The sequence below is a fragment of the Oncorhynchus clarkii genome, chromosome 1, assembly GCF_045791955.1.
Source record: "Oncorhynchus clarkii lewisi isolate Uvic-CL-2024 chromosome 1, UVic_Ocla_1.0, whole genome shotgun sequence".
Classification (NCBI taxonomy): domain Eukaryota; kingdom Metazoa; phylum Chordata; class Actinopteri; order Salmoniformes; family Salmonidae; genus Oncorhynchus; species Oncorhynchus clarkii.
Window position 1 is genome coordinate 39,839,792 of NC_092147.1, and position 17,749 is coordinate 39,857,540.

Sequence of the window (17,749 nt, forward strand, 5' to 3'; positions counted from 1 at the left end):
CCATGACCCCTACAACACCCAATGTCACAGGAAGGCCAAAAAGATCATCAAGGTCATCAACCACCCAAGCCACTGCCTGTTCACACCGCTACCATCCATAATGCGAGGTCAGTACAGGTGCATCAAAGCTGGGACAGAGAGACTGAAAAACAGCTTTTATCTCAAGGCCATCAGACTGCTAAACAGCAATCACTAACTCAGAGGCTGCTGCCTACATTGAGACCCAATCACTGGCCACTTTAATAAATGGAGCACTAGTCATTTTATACAATGCACTCTAAATAATGCCACTTTAATAATGTTTACATATCTTACATTACTCATCACATGTAATACTGTATTTTAAACCATATATTGCACTGTGCCTATGAAGCTTGGCCATCGCTCATCCATATATTTACATGTACATATTCTCATTCACCCCTTTAGATTTGTGTGTGTTAGGTAGTTGTTGGGGAATTGTTAGATTACTTGTTAGACATTACTACACTGTCGGAACTAGAAGCACAAGCATTTCGCTACACTCGCATTAACATCTGCCAACCATGTGACAAATAGATTTTGATTTGTAAACGCATCGTTTGTGTCGGTGTTTGCTTGTTTGTAGACTTTCTTTGTACAGCTTTGACAGTGCTACTGATAGTGGTGGCGCGTGGCTTGCACGTGCAAATTCAGAACACACAACATTCTATAACAGAACTGTGTTATTTGACATGTGTTAAATAAGCTCTAATTTAGTGTTATTTGACGTTTATCTTTTTTGACACGCAAAGACTCAAACGGCATTGCATAGTATGTTGTGAAGCTAATACCAGCGATGCTATTACTGTGTAACTCCGGTAGGGCAACATCTGAAAAATAGCGCACTTCACTTGGTAGTGTGTACCGGTGCTCGAACAGTCGGTGAAAGCCAACATCACCCACGACAGAGAACGGTTCATTGTCAAGTGCAATGAATTCCATTATCTTTGTGTTAATGGCTTTTGCCTTTTGAGTCGTCTCGCTGAAATGTTGTTACTCTTTCAAATAACTTCTTGATTTGTTGACTGCTCGATCCACACAGCAGACATTGTGGGCTAGGTGTTGCACGTGTAGCACAACATTTTACGTGGCGTCATTACGTCATGTACTTACGTTTATATAGGTGTGCACGTCAGCATTGAAATCGGTTTTGCACATTGGCATTAAACTAGACATCGGGCCGTTACCGATGTTGGCCATTTTAGCTAATATCGTCCAATTCCAATATGTTCACTGATATATCGTGCATCCTTATTTCCTTTATTTGTTTTTAACCCGTAGCAGGTTACCTTCAGATGAGTCCCGTGGGGCTTGTGGGGGTCGTAGAACAAAATGGAGAACACCGTCGTGTTCGTGAGAGCCTCATCTTCCCATAGAGTGCAGACCAAACCGTTCAGAATTTTAGACAATATTTATTAACTTTATTTTTAAAGAAGTATATCCAATATTCCCAATAGCAGTAGTGTAAATGAATGACTATTATAAACAATAGTTTTTAATCCTTAACTCCATCTCCTCCCTTCTTCAACATGCTCCCTTTGATCCTGTAACGTTTGCATGATCTGTATCTGCAGCCTAGCTACATCTCTAGCTATACATTTTATCTGGTTTACAAAGATTCAAAAATTATCTAAAAGCCTTCATCTCTGCTGAAATTAACTACCAAATATCATTCTTGGTGAGCTGCACTTCTGCAACTGCGTGATAGTGATTGGGAGTTGACTCCATAATAATCGATTCCTTGCCTGTCGACTCACATTTCTCCGCTAGGAATCGACTCCTAAGATTCAGTATTTTTGCAACAGAGGAAACTATTTGCCCTAGTCTACTTCGAGAACACAAACTCTTGCATCTTTCACAGCAAAGAAAGAGCGAGCTAGAGAGGGAAAGAGCGATGGGAGAGGCACAACCAGGTATAGGTAGGCATGTCAGCCATCAGGTAGACAGACATGGGAGTCGAGGGATCGATTCTTTTTGAAGAATAGAGGAGGAAACCAGGGTGCCTTCATTTTTCTATTTGAATGGTTATACCAGTGACCGTGGACGTTTTCCTGACAAGTAACTGTTACTGGAAATTCCATAACTGTCACAGCCCTATCGGACGCTACAGATGTTTTTGTGAGATGTCTCCTTGTCTTACAAACAGCGCTGTAGCTCTGCCACTTTCCACCGCAGATGCGGAAGGCCGACATCGGGTAGCACATGCAAGGAATAGATCTGTAGCTTAAACAGACAGATTTTTATGGGTATTTAAAACATTTTTAATTAGCGGGTTATAACAGACCAGACTGTCAGGGTATTAGTGTTGATGCCACCCCCACGATCTCGTTGTCTGGGGGTTGCCTCAGCCTCTGACCCTGGGAAGCAGATATCTGTGCATGGTTTTGTCTGAAATGGCACCCTATTCCCTATACGGTGTACTATTAACTAGAGCCCTGGACAAATATAATGCACTACATAGGAAATAGGGTGCCATTTCGGACACGCCCCATGGCTGTCACCTCAGTCAGCATGGTAGCATGGTGGTGCTGATGCCTTGTTTGTACAGCTGAGACCGTGCGAGAGGGGGGCACTGACCATCTGGACCTGGCCGGGCTACCCCAGAGGTCAGCCATCAGCGACAGCACCAACACACTGACCAGTGTGACCTCCACTACCTCTCCCGAGGGCAAGAAGAAGTCCAGGGGAATCAAGGCACTCTTTGGAAAGTGAGTGTAAAGATGATTGGTACGGAATACCAAACGAAGGACACTAACTGAAAGGGAGTGATTACTTGAATTTGTCCAATACAAAATGCTTGTTTTCGTTTTCTGTTCCAAAACAATTTTCTACGGTGTACGCTAATGAATGCAACCCTGGTTAATCTTAATCAGATTTAGCTTGCAATATATAGCTGAAGTCAAAAGTTTACATACACCTTAGCCAAATACATTTAAACTCAGTTTTTCACAATTCCTGACATTTAATCCTAGTAAAAATTCCCTGTTTTAGGTCAGTTAGGATCACCACTTTATTTTAAGAATGTGAAATGTCAGAATAATAGTAGAGAGAGTGATTTATTTCAGCTTTTATTTCTTTCATCACATTCCCAGTGGGTCAGAAGTTTACATACACTCAATTAGTATTTGGTAGCATTGCCTTTAAATTGTTTAACTTGGGTCAAACGTTTCGGGTAGCCTTCCATAAGCTTCCCACAATAAGTTGGGTGAATTTTGGCCCATTCCTCCTGACAGAGCTGGTGTAACTGAGTTAGGTTTGTAGGCCTCCTTGCTCGCACACGCTTTTTCAGTTCTGCCCACACATTTTCTATAGGATTGAGGTCAGGGCTTTGTGATGGCCACTCCAATACCTTAACTTTGTTGTCCTTAAGCCATTTTGCCACAACTTTGGAAGTATGCTTGGGTTTATTGTCCATTTGGAAGACCCATTTGCGACCAAGCTTTAACTTCCTGACTGATGTCTTGAGATGTTGCTTTAATATATCCATATCATTTTCCTACCTCATGATGCCATCTATTTTGTGAAGTGCACCAGTCCCTCCTGCAGCAAAGCTCCAAAATAGTACGATCTTTGTCCCCATGTGCAGTTGCAAACCGTGGTCTGGCTTTTTTTATGCCGGTTTTGGAGCAGTGGCTTCTTTCTTGCTGAGCGGCCTTTCAGGTTATGTCGATATACGACTCGTTTTACTGTGGATATAGATACTTTTGCAGCTGTTTCCTCCAGCATCTTCACAAGGTCCTTTGCAGTTGTTCTGGGATTGATTTGCACTTTTCGCACCAAAGTACGTTCATCTCTAGGAGACAGAACGCATCTCCTTCCAGAGCGGTAATGAGGGCTGCTTGGTTCCATGGTGTTTATACTTGCGTACTATTGTTGTACAGATGAACGTGGTACCGTCAGGCGTTCGGAAGTTGCTCCCAAGGATGAACCAGGCTTGTGGAGGTCTACAATATTTTTTCTGAGGTCTTGGCTGATTTCTTTTGATTTTCCCATGATGTCAAGCAGAGGCACTGAGTTTGAAGGTAGGCCTTGAAATACATCCACAGGTACACCGCCAATTGACTCAAATGATGTCAATCAGCCTATCAGAAGCTTCTAAAGCCGTGACATTTTCTGAAATTGTCCAAGCTGTTCAAAGACAGTCAACTTAGTGTATGTGAACTTCTGACCCACTGGAATTGTGATACAGTGAATTATAAGTGAAATGATCTTGTCTAAACAATTTTTGGAAAAATTACTTGTGTCATGCACAAACGAGTTTGAATGACTCCAACCTTAGTGTATGTAAACTTCCGACTTCAACTAAGTAACAGAAACATGTTTTGGAGATGTATTATTTTATAAAAAAATAGCTTTCTGCAGTGGTTACTCCACCACCACAACTTTCAACCATGACCAGACTTAATTTATTTATCGTTTTTCTGTGTGTTTCTTTTCCCTTTTAAGGCTGAGGAGAAGTCAGTCCACCACGTTCAACCTGGATGACAACCTATCAGAGCCGGTTGAGTTCAAGAGGGGCGGAGTCCGGGCCACAGCAGGACCCAGACTGGGATGGTCCCGGGACCTACAGCAATCACCCAACATGTTAGTGTGAATGTGCACTCACCTTGAATTAATTTGAAACGACAAGTTAGTGTGCACAGTGCACTCCCCTTGAATAATGATGAGGTTAAATCGAAACTACAATGGTCAAGTCATTCAGAAATGTAAGCTAGTGTGTCCTACTGTAATTCTCTCACTTGTAGTGACTTGGACACCCCGTTTGCCCGCTGGTCCAAGGAGCAGGTGTGTGACTGGCTGCAGGAGCAGGGACTGGGGCTCTACCTGAACATGGCCCACGTGTGGATCTCTTCTGGACAGACTCTGCTGCAGGCCTCACAGCAGGATCTAGAGAGGGTGAGAACTGAGCAGGAGAGATATTATATCTCAATGAGACTGACCTGTATGAATAAAGGTTAAATGGAACATTACATTGCAGTACACCCATATGTTATTTGTTATTATAAACTGGGTGGTTCGAGCCCCGACTGCTGATTGGCTGACTGCCGTGGTATATCAGATCATATAATCTAGAGGCGAAAGAAACGCACACCTATTTAGGCGAGGTGCTGGCTTGGAGTGGAACACTTAAAAAATAAAAATAAAGGAGAGCCGCACACTCTAGGAGCGCAGATGCAAAAAAAATGTATGTCCAATGTTTCGACAGACAAGCTGCCTTCATCAGGGTATAATGACAAACACTGCGGGATGACTAATTTATGTAGTGCCAAAAGATACACACAGGTGTCTGTAATCATGGCTGTGTGTGGCCGGATATCATTGGTTAATTCTCATATTAAAACAGCATACAAAAAACAAATGGATAGCGTACGATCATAGATACAATTTGGCTACGTAAGCCTACAAACATTTACAACAGCAAAATCACATTAATGGCTTCAGATTAGTCTACGTTGAGACCGAAGGGAGCAAGGGTCTTTAAATTAAAGATCCAGACAGCCTCTTGTTTTAACAATAAATTGTCGAGGTCACCCCCTCTCCTAGGGAGGGTGACATGTCCGATGCCAATATAACGTAGAGACGAAATTGAGTGGTTTTTCTTCAAAAAATTGGGCCGCAACTGGGTAAGTCGAGGTTTTGCACCTAGTGGTGCTACGATGCTCCGAGATACGCACTTTTAATTTGTGCTTTGTTTTACCCACATCATTTTTACCACAAGGACAAGTTATGAGATAAATGACTGCCTTAGTAGAGCACATGATAACACCTTTGATTGGGATCTGTTTCCCTGTTTGGGGGTGTTTGAAGGATCTACATTTATAAGTGCCATTGCATTGAGCACAGCCATTACATTTGTATTTTCCATTCAGTAGGGTTGGAAATACACGCTGTGCAGGGATATCTTGGGGTGGTAAATCAGAGTTTACCAATTGATCTCTGAGGTTTCTGCCCCACGAATACGACCAAGGGAAGGTCTGAAACACATTACCGATACTATCATTGGATCTTAGAATGTGCCAATGTTTGAACGATTCCCTTAATTTGTTCAGAGCACTTTGAATAGCGGGTAGTTAGAACGCAATAATGCTTATTTTTGCGACACTGACCTTGAAAAAGGTCATGTCTTGTTTTGTTTTGAATTTTCTCAATGGCATTATTAATCTGACCATTTTTGGTACCCGCTCTCTCTTTCTGTCGAAATCTGATTTGTTTTTTTACAAATTCTTTTGATTCGACAGAATTGGCTGTCGGGCAAACTGTTTCTCAAGGGAAGTGGGTGACAACGATCAGTCCTCAACAAACTGTTACGATCAGTAGGTTTCCTGTAAAGATCAGTGTATAGAACATTATCTTCACACAAGATCAGAAGATCGAGAACTGATTTGACGTCTATCAGATTGCATAGTGAATCTCAGATGCTCAGAACAGGAGTTAAGAAAAGCATGGAACGCCTGGAGCTGTTTTGCATCACCCCTCCATAGAACAAAAATAGAACAAAAATATCAATATACTGTTTCCAAATAATAAAATATTTTTGAGAGGATTGAAAATAGACTGTTTCCACATACAAATTAGCATAGTTATGCGCCATGGGGGAACCCATAGCAGTACCCTTCGTCTGAATAAAGAAATCATTTAGAAACATGAAGTAGTTGTGTGTGAGTACCATTTCAGCCAATGTTATAATGCACACACTGTAAGGTAGTTCATTAGGGTCACTTTGCAGAAGAAAATGTTCCACAGCTTCAATACTGCCCTCGTGTGGAATATTTGTGTATAACGACTCAACAAATAAAGTAACTAACAAATTATTATCAGGGAGAGGATCAAGAGATTCAATAATAGAGATCATACTGCTGGTGTCCTTTGCAAGGGAGGGGATCTGTTCTGCGAGTGGTCTAGTAAAAAAAGTCAACAAAAGTCAATAGAGGGGCCATCAATGCCCGCTACAATAGGGCGCCCTGGAGGTTTTGTAACATTCTTGTGTAATTTCGGGTAGTATAAAAAGTGGCAATTTTGGGGTGTTGAATAGCCAAAAAGTAATGTTATTTTTTGGATATCTGACCAGAACTTAACCATCTAGGACAGTAAAGATCATGTTATGAAATTGGGAAGTGGGGTTACTTCTGAGTTTCTTGTAAAAGGTGTTATCTATGACACCCATTTACATAAACTGTCTTATCCATGAGTACAACCGACCCACCCTTATCAGCAGGGCGGGTAAGGACTGACGTATGGAATTGTAAATCAAGCAAAACTTGTTTTTCATCCTTCGATACATTATGGAAAGATATGTACTCATGTTTCTTCGTAAGGAGATGAACAACATATTTTTCAACCAGTCTGCAATATGTCTCAGAGTGATTTGTGATTGGCTGGAGGTATAAAATAACTCTTACTTCTAAAAGGAGTCAGAGTATGTGCAGGTGAGCAACCTACATGTTCAGTAGAAATATCACGATTAGGGGAGCTAAAGTATCCCCTTAAAACGGATGTTTCTAAAAAAACTTAAACATGTCTACCTTAACATCAAAATTGTTGCACTGAGTTGTAGGCACAAAAGATAACCCTTTATTAAGCAAGGAGACATGGGCAGGGCTCAATATCTTGCTTGATAAATTAAAAACACTCAGTCCCGTGGGTTTTGGGAACGTGTGAATGGTCCCCTCTGCCTCTGGTAATCGTTTCTTCTTACCCTGTCGGGTGCTGCATCTCGTCGGTGCACGTGCCCGCGGCCACCTCCGCCCTAACGTCGGCATAGTCTCTCGTTGGATAAAAAACTGCCACTGGAAGCAGATGAGGTGCTGGTTGTAGAGCGTTGGTCAGATGGAGGTGGATAGAAGTAAGCGGCACCCCTCCTGCGTCTGTCATGGAGAGGAGGAGCAGGACCTCTTATCAGGGTTTCTCCAGAAGTAGACTTTGTCCTTGGCCGTGTCTTTTTTGTCTTGGTTGAATTTCTTGATTTTAAGTTCCTTTTATTTCTGTAGACAGCTTGTCCTGGAGCGCTTGGTTAGTTTGCATCAGTTAATTGAATATGCCATCATCATTAACAGCTCCTTGCAGAGCTGTGCGTTTCTCTTTAATCGTGTTATCCATTTCAGTAAAATCAACAATTAATGTCAACAATTAATGTCTTTAAATCAATAGAGCATTTGTTCAGGATGGCACACCAGTGCTCACAGAAATCATCTGTGCTGAGTCCCCATGGAATAATGTCTTGACGCACATAATCACTAAGAGTGACTATATGTAGATGCATTCTCGTCTGGCACTTAGATAAATGTAACAGTTCTTTCGAGAGGTCAGAATTGCCCCCCGGCATGTCAAAAAGGGACTCCGATACAATTATCTTACCATGTTCCCTTTGGCTGTATTCAAAGTAATCTCGTTTGGGTCTTTGACCAGTGTCTTGAAAATAATTATCATTCGGCATTGTTTTAGAGATTTTTGTCGGTAGGGTGCTGTTTACTGGGTAACAGAATAATCTATAGGCGAAAGAATCGCACACCGTATAAAACGGGTATGACAAAACGTTTATTTTTACTGCTATACTTCATTTTTACTGCTGTGCTTAAGAACAGCCCTGAGCCGTGGTATATTGGCCATATACCACATCTCCTCGGGCCTTATTGCTTAATTGATCCCCTATGAGGCATTTTCGGCCATTAGGATCAGGGTTGAAGCACCTATTGATGAAGTCAAAGCCAGAGGCTATGTATTATTGTACCGTACTTAAGGACCTTAACAATCTGACAAGTAATCCTGTAAGCCAGTGATTCTCAACTGGTGGGTAAGAACCCAAATTTGGGTCGCGGTACATTTTGAATGGGTCGTGGGTGTTTGAGTATTAAAAGAATACTCCAGTCTGAATTTAGAGTAAACAACTTAAACCAGGTAAAAAGTGATTACATTATTTCATCTCTCAACAATTGTTCTTCAATCACAGTATTTTCAATATACACTGAGTGTACAAAACATTAGGAACTCCTTCCTAATATTGAGTTGCACCCCCTTTTACCCAAGGTGTCGAAAGCGTTCCACAGGGATTCTGGCCCATGTTTTCTCCAATGCTTCCCACAGTTGTGTCAAGTTGGCTCGATGTCCTTTGGATGGTGGACCAATCTCGATACACATAGCAAACTGTTGAGCGTGAAAAACCTAGGAGCGTTGCAGTTCTTGATACAAACCGGTGCACCTGGCACCTACTACCATACCCCATTCAAAAGCACTTGAATCTTCAGCCTTGCCTATTCACCCTCTGAATGGCACACATACAGAATCCATGTCTCAATTGTTTCAAGGCTTAAAAATAATTCTTTTTTTCCTTCTACACTGATTTGAAGTGGATTTAACAAGCGACATCAATAAGGGATCATAGCTGTCATATGGTCAGTCTGTCATGGAAAGAGCAGATGTTTTTAATGTTTTGTATACTCGGTGTAATTCGTTCATTCATATAAAAGTATTCTATATTATGGCAGAATTGTTGAAGCCCGGTGCATCTCAGCATCAGATTTCAGATGTTCAGATCCCATATATTCCATCAAATATTCACAGCATTTTATTTTGAACCTGCCTCTTTTTGTACTCTGTAGCCACTCTGGCCAAACATACTGTACTTTGTAAGCAGTTAATCAAATGGATGGAAGTAATCCTTGTTGTCAGGCTAACTGTGTCTCTGTTCTGCCCTGGGGGTGTGGTGTATAATACACTGACTTTGGGTGGTTGTTATCTCTGTGTGCGCATTTGCACGTACGTGTGTGTTTAGGAGCTGGGCATCAAACACCCTCTGCACAGGAAGAAGCTCCAACTGGCCCTGCAGGCTCTGGGCTCTGAGGAGGATGACAATAAGGGCAAACTGGACTACAACTGGGTGACCAGTGAGTAGATGAACTGCCAGTATGGGGTCAAGGTTTTATACTGGGGTTTTACTATGCCTTACGTCATCTCATGTAAATTATATGGTGGGCGTTTTGAATTGATTGTAGTCCAATTTACTAGTTATAAATGTGATTCAAGTGCTCTCAAAATGCAAGTTTGATTGTTTGATTTCTGATGGCAAAATTGACTCGAAGGTTGGCAAATCTCACTCTCTTTCTTGCCCTCTCCCGCCTTCTCTCCCCCTCTCTCGTCTCCTTCCTCAGGATGGCTGGATGACATTGGCCTGCCTCAGTATAAGACCCAGTTCGATGAAGGGAGGGTGGACGGCCGCATGCTGCACTATATGACAGTAGTGAGTCAAACCGACTGATGCTCGCGCACACACACGCCCACCAATATTCCTGTCCTCAGGCCATGCATGGGTCTGATCAGAGCCACAGATAGAGATATATGTCGAATGTCTCTGGGCATAATGATCACACTGCTAGTTCACATTAGGCTGAACAGACTGAACAGCGTGGATTAGTAACACTGGAGAAGGCATAGTCTTACCCTCTGGACGCAATCACTACACAATGCCTTGATATAAGACCGCTCACAAAAGCACTTGCCATGTACCACACTACTATTTGTTTTTTTCCATCGCTTTCGTGCAATTCTCACAAGTACAGTGCCTTCGGGAAGTATTCAGACCCATTGAATTTTCCACATTTTGTTACGTTACAACCTTATCCTAAAAGTGATTAAATAAATCAAAAAAATCCTCAGCAATCTACACCCAATACCCCATAATGACAAAGAGAAAACAGTTTTTTTTTTTGTGCAAATTTATGAATAATAAACAAAAAGGACCTTATTTGCATAAGTATTCGGACCCTTTGCAATTAGACTGAAAATTGAGCTCAGGTGCATCCTGTTTCCATTGATCATCCTTGAGATGCTTCTACAACTTCATTGGAGTCCACCTGTGGTAAATTCGATTGATCGGGCATGATTTGGAAAGGCACACACCTGTCTATATAAGGTCCCACAGTTGACAGCGCATGTCAGAGCAAAAACCAAGCCATGAGGTTGAAGGAATTGTCCGTAGAGCTCAGAGACAGGATTGTGTCAAGGCACAGATCTGGGGAAGGGTACCAAAACATTTCTGGAGCATTGAAGGTCCCCAAGAACACAGTGGCCTCCATCATTCTTAAATGGAAGAAGTTTGTGTATTACTTTGTTAGTTACAGCGAGCAAGGACAACCAGCACCGTCAATCATAGTTAACGGGTTGTAATGTTATTCCACCATTGCCTTACATATACCGCAGGTGTCATAAGAGTGTCATAAACCATCACTCAGAACCCCATCAATACATATTTTTTTATTTTCTTCATCTGTGTTTTTTTTGTAAATATACAAACGTATACATTTCATCAACAAGTAATGCCAATTCACAAATATCAATTCTTCTCTGTTTTCCAATAGTCAATCATGAACATATCAAAACAAACCCCAACAACTCAATGAGTCAGTCTTTGAGTCCATTAAACATCACCACTGAACATTCAGTCTTTCTGGATGCCTGCTGGCCCTCAGACCTGCGCAGGTTCTAAGGCTCTGTGTTTGAAGCTTCTGGCCACTCCTAGTACCTTCTGTCTCATCCCCACTTGTTTTCCATTCTTTGGAGTCCAGTGGCAGTATGCCGATGTCCTCAAACGTCTCCTGTGTTCTCAAAAGGTTTTGTCTATTGCGCCGATACACAGACCCATCTTCTGTCCTGACTGTATATGATCAAGGCGCAACCTCCAATACAGTAGCCTTTTTATCCCATGAATTCGGATCCCGAATTCGTACCACATCCTGAGCTGCCAACGGTAACAACTCTCTAGCAGTTTTGTTATAGTAGAATTTGTGTCTTGCCTTCAGCTGTAGGGCCCTATCATTCACACCTAATGGGCAGTCATTCAGGCAGAAATTTTGGTGACCGGCCACATTCCAAGGGCGCTGTTCTTTAAGACAATAAAGCCAAGTATTGATCAGTCCCACTGTGTGCTGATATTTTAAGTCTCTTCACGATTTGCACACTTCCCATTATTTTTAGGATATAGCGGACTAGAGGTTATATGTCTGAACTCATAATGCTCTGCAAACATCTAAAACTCACTGCAAGCAAACTGAGGTGCATTATCAGAAACAACCACTAGGGGGAATCCCATGCCTAGCAAAACATTATTTCAAGTGCAAAATGACAGTCTTTGCTGTTGTGCTGGACAAGAGTGCAATTTCAGGGTTATTTGACAAGTAGTCGATAGTCAACAAATAGTCCTTACCATTGCAGTGAAACAAGTCGACTCCAACCTTTTCACAGGCTGTGGTGGGTACCTCTCCCTCCCATAACCATGGGCTCCTTAGGCTGTCTAATGAAATTTGAGATGTCTCACAATTTCCCACCATTTGCTCAATGTCAGAATTTATATTTGGTCAATAAAGGGACTCTCTGGCCCTTCACTTACATTTCTCAGCTCCCAGATGTCCTTCATGTACTCTCTTTACCATCTCCTGATGCATTAAAGTAGGTATCACCATTCTGTTATTCTTCAACAGCACACAATTGACCACTGACAGCTCTGCTTACAAGAGCCTTTTTGCCATTTTCCAGATGATGGATCACCTTGCAAAGAATGGGATCTGTTGTCATCTCTAAAACAATTCTGTCGTTGCTGCTCTGAAACAGGAAGTGACTCCATGACCATATCCACATGCAAGGAAACCTCTTCCTCCATAGACTCCTGATTGAGGCTGATTTGGGCCACCACAGATGGAGCCCTTGAGAGGGCATCTGCTACCACTAAAGTTGACCCAGGCACATTGGTTAGAACAAAATCATAGCGTTGCAATCTAATCAACATCCTTCGAAGACGAGGAGGCATGCCATTCAGATTGTTTTAAGAGATTGGAATAAGGGGTTCACGGTCTTTTTCTAGAATCACCTTTAAGCCGTAAATGTAACAGTGGAACTTCTTACGACCAACCCTAGGCGCTCCTTTTCTATTTGAGCATAACACTTCTCGGCATCAGTCAAAGAACGGGCCACATAAGCCACAGGCTTCCACACACCTTAATGGAGGTGTCCATGGTCACCTTAGTAAGCCTTGTCAGGTTCGAGAAAAGTTAGCACTTGCTATTCAGCCAAAATGTTCTTTACATTGTTCCACTCTCTTTCATGTTCTCTGTTCCATGAGAACTCTGTCTTGTCCTGAAGGAGTGTCCTTAAGTTCACTGTTTTAGCTGACAGATTTGGTACAAACTTTCCCAAATAATTGACCATACCCAAAAACCTGCTGAATGTCTTTCCTATCTGTGGGATTAGCCATCTTCCTCACCGCATTGACCTTGGTATGATCAGACTGCACACCCTCCAATGATAGCCTATTCCCAAGAAATGTGATTTGCTTCACACAAAACTGACGTTTAGCCCGATTTTAGCTTCAAACCATGCTTCTGAACCCTCTGCAGATTATTTTCCAACCGCTCATTTTGTTCCTGAATAGTGGACCCCCAGACCAGGAAATCATCCACACACACACAAACTCCCTCTAACCCCTCAATGACCCTTTCCATGGCCTTGTGAAAGAGCTCAGGGGCAGAACTTATGCCAACAGGTAACCTCTTAAAGGAATATCTTCCAAAGGGGGTATTGACTGTACAAAACTTGGTGCTGGCTGCATCCAACCTCACCTGCCAGAATCCATTTGAAGCATCCAACTTGGAGAAATAATGTGCGCCAGCCATTTCACACACTATCTCCTCCCTCTTAAGAATCTTAAAATGCTCCTTTTGATACATTTATTAAGGTCTTCGGGGTCCATACACACTCTCAGATCGCCGTTCCTTTTCCGAACAACACCATGAAATTGACCCAGTTGGTAGGCTCCTCTATTTTCACGAGCACATCGAGTTTCACCATTCTTCCCAACTCCTCCTTTAGATCCTTCCGTAGTGGCACCAGGTACTCTGCGCGGTGCATGTATCACTGGCTTGGCATTCTCTCTGAGGGTAATCGAGTGAAGGAGAGGTACTGCTCCAAATCCTGTGAACACATCTGAATATCTTTGTGCAATCTCCTCACCATTTTGATGACTTGTCACCCGTTGAACACTGTGCAGCCAGTCAGTCATTAATGGTGTACACTCGCTTAACCAGTCTCAACGACTCACATGCTGTATTTCCCAAGAGAGAATCATGCCCCTCTGGTTCAATCACAAACATAAGTGTGTGGCTTCTTGTTTTTCGCTTTACAGTCAGCCCACACAAAACTTTAGTCTCAATTGCGTGGCCATTGTACGCTTTGAGAGCCACAGCCTTTTGCATGATGACTGGTTTGTGCTTTAACTCATGAACATCCCTCATATTAATTAGGTTGACTTTAGCTCCTGTATCCAGCTTTAAGGTCAAAATTGTACCATTGACCACTAGTGGTTCAACCCAATGGTCACTAGCTATAGTATGGACCTGTGATGGTTCTTGCCCATCCTCCATGCGCCCCCTTGTGTCCTCACAGTGCCCACAAACAAATCACTTTGTTCATTCTCCTCCATTTCAATAGTGTGAACATTTTGTCCCCCATACTTGTCCTTTGCAATACACATTTTGTAGCGAAATGTCACAAAGGCAGGACACTTCCTGTTCTGGTGCCTGGTGCCACACCTGTTAGATTCATATTGCTTGTGTATCCTTTGATCAAAGTCGTATTGCTTGTGGCTCCTTTGCTCATAGCGCCCCCTTGTGTCCTTATCTACAATATCCACTGCTGCGCTTTCCACCTCCATAGCAGTGCTTGCTGGTGTGGAGCTAAAGGTTTTAATATTCAATTGCATTCGCCTGACATATACATTTTTACTACAGTGTCCAAATGTAACTCACTTTCCCTCAGAAATCTTTCTATAACTCTGGAGTCATTTATACCAAACACAGTCTTATCTTGAAGCATAGATGAGGTTAGGTCTACAAAATTACATGTCTGTGCTTTTAATTTCAAATCAGTAAGAAAGACGTCAAACTTTTCACCTTGCTGTTGTATACGACAGTGAAACACAACATTCATATGTCTCGTTCTTCTTAGGTGAACAATATGCATCAAACTGATCCAGTTTCTCCGTGAACTCGTCTTTATCCTCCTCATTTGCAAACGTGAAGGTATTGAATATATCGATTGCCTGGGTACCCGCTATAGTAAGAAAAATAGCAACTTTACATTCATCCGGCTCCTTCGTAACTCCAATGGCAGACATATACAGAAAAAACCGCTGCCGAAATGTTTTCCAATTCGCATCCACATTCCCATCCAGGCTCAAAGCGTGGCTTGATTATATCCATTGCACTTACATAAACTCCAACATTCACAGAAAAAAAAATGATTTCCACTCCTAGTACCATGTATTACTTTCTTAGTTACAGCGAGCAAGGACAACCAGCACCACCGTCAATACAGTTTGGAACCACCAAGACTCTTCCTAGAGCAATCGGGAGAGAAGGGTCTTGGTCAGGGAGGTGACCAAGAACTCAAATGTGCACTCTGACAGAGCTCTATAGTTCCTCTGTGGAGATAAGAACCTTCCAGAAGGACAACCATCTCTGCAGGACACCACCAATCAGGCCTTTATTGTAGAGTGGCCAGACGGAAGCAACTCCTCAGTAAAGGTTACATGACAGCCTGCTTGGAATTTTCCAAAAGGCACCTAAAGAAACAAGATTCTCTAGTCTGATGAAACCAAGAATGAACTCTTTGGCCTGTATGCCAAGCGTCACGTCTGGAGGAAACCTGGCACCATCCCTACGATGAAGCTTGGTCACCACCAGCAATATTCTGTGGTGTTTTTTCCAGTGGCAGGGACTTGGAGACTAGTTAGGATCGAGGCAAAGATGAACGGAGCAAAGTACCAGAGAGATCCTTGATGAAAATCTGCTCCAGAGCGCTCAGGCTGGGGCCAAGGTTCACCTTCCAACAGGACAACGACCCTAAGCACACAGCCAAGACAACGCAGGAGTGGCTTCGGGTGGCCCAGCCAGACTCCGGACTTGAACCTGAACAAACATCTCTGGAAAGACCTAAAAATAGCTGTGCAGCAACGCTCCCCATCCAACCTGACAGAGCTTGAGAGGATCTGCAGAGAAGAATGAGAGAAACTCCCCAAATACAGTTGTGCCAAGCTTGTAGTGTCACACCCAAGAAGACTCAAGGCTGTAATTGCTTCCAAAGGTGCTTCAAAAAGTACTGAGTAAAGGGTCTGAATACTTATGTAAATGTGATATTTATTATTCTTTTCTCTTTTTTATTTGTCATTATGGGGTATTGTGTGTAGATTGATGAGAATAAGGCTGTAACCTAACAAAATGTGGAAAAAGTCTGAATACTTTACTGAAGGTACTGTGTGTGTAATAACTGTGTGTGTGTACAGTAAACATGTTTCCAAAATGGAGTTGCTGGGGTCTTTTTGATGGGGGGTTTACACTGCTTTACTAAAATGTAATTGGCCAATACAGTACTTTATTACTGTAAAATGTGCCATTTACTTAAAAGATGCTTTTATCCAATGGGACAACAGTGAGTCCAATACAATGCGTGATTACAATACAGGTGTGTATGATTGCCATCTGTATTAGCATGCGACTCTCCTCCAGGCCATGGGTGATGCATGCGATGACATCAATCCAGACCAATGTCAGGTTTGGATTCGCCATGCCAACCAGTTTTTCACCAGGCGAATGAACAATTAGGACATTGACTGCAATGTCGATGAGAACCTATGGCTGAGAGTAGAGTTAGTGCTTGATGCAAACTAGTGCCTGCTAAACGTTAAGTTTCTTTCATTCCTTTCATTTGTTTAATTTGTTGCTGGGTTTTTCACACAACAGTTTCCCGTGTGTATCAAGAATGGCGCCGAAAGAGATGGCCGCCGTTTTACGATCCGTAACCAATTGTGCTGTTGTGTATGTTTTTTCGCGTTATTTGTGACTTATTTTGTACATAATGTTTCTGCCACCGTGTCTTATGACCAAAAAGAGCTTCTTGATATCAGGGCAGCGATTACTCACCCCGTACTGGATGCATTTTTCTTCTTCAACGAGTCTGATGGGAGGGATTTACTCCAGACACCCGACAAGGCCCTCATCCCCGTCATTCGCAGGAGGAAAAGACGGAGGAATCGTGGACGACGGTCCGGGTGCCTTGTAAGGATCTGTCGCTGAGAGGGTAATTGACCTTTACCATCAGTTCTATTAGCCAACTTACAATCAATCAATAATAAAGGAAATCACTCATCCAGAGGCGGTGCTCCTAGTGGCCGGGGACTTTAATGCAGGGAAACTCAAATCAGTTTTAGACCTGTCCCTGACGGAGTCTGTAATACCAACATGTTTCAAGCAGACCACCGTAGTCCCTGTGCCCAAGAACACTAAGGTAACCTACATAAATGACTACTGACCCGTAGCACTCACATCTGTAGTGCTTTGAAAGGCAGGTCATGGTTCACATCAACACCATTATCACAGAAACCCTAGAACCACTCCAGTTGCATACCGTCCCAACAGATCCACAGATGATGCAATCTCTATTGCACTCCACACTGCAAGGAACACATACAGTTGAAGTCAGAAGTTTACATACACTAAGTTGACTGTGCCTTTAAACAGCTTGGAAAAATCCAGAAAAGGATGGCATGGCTTTAGAAACTTCTGATAGGCTAATTGACATAATTTGAGTCAATTGTAGGTTTACCTGTGGATGTATGTTCAAGGCCTACCTTCAAACTCAGTGCATCTTTGCTTGACATCATGGAAAAATCAAAAATCAGCCAAGACCT

At 42.5% G+C, this 17,749-nt stretch overlaps 1 protein-coding gene across 4 annotated transcripts in view; it reads left to right on the forward strand.

Moving 5' to 3' along the window:
• LOC139406958 (liprin-beta-1-like) overlaps window positions 1-17,749 on the forward strand; it is an 80,246-nt gene that overhangs the window by 52,376 nt on the left and 10,121 nt on the right. For all 4 annotated transcript variants that reach the window (XM_071150183.1, XM_071150166.1, XM_071150176.1 and 1 more), the window contains 5 exons: window positions 2,570-2,729; window positions 4,468-4,605; window positions 4,767-4,917; window positions 9,791-9,902; window positions 10,167-10,255. In XM_071150183.1, coding sequence (XP_071006284.1) covers window positions 2,570-2,729; window positions 4,468-4,605; window positions 4,767-4,917; window positions 9,791-9,902; window positions 10,167-10,255 — 650 coding nt within the window. The remainder of the gene's footprint in view (window positions 1-2,569; window positions 2,730-4,467; window positions 4,606-4,766; window positions 4,918-9,790; window positions 9,903-10,166; window positions 10,256-17,749) is intronic.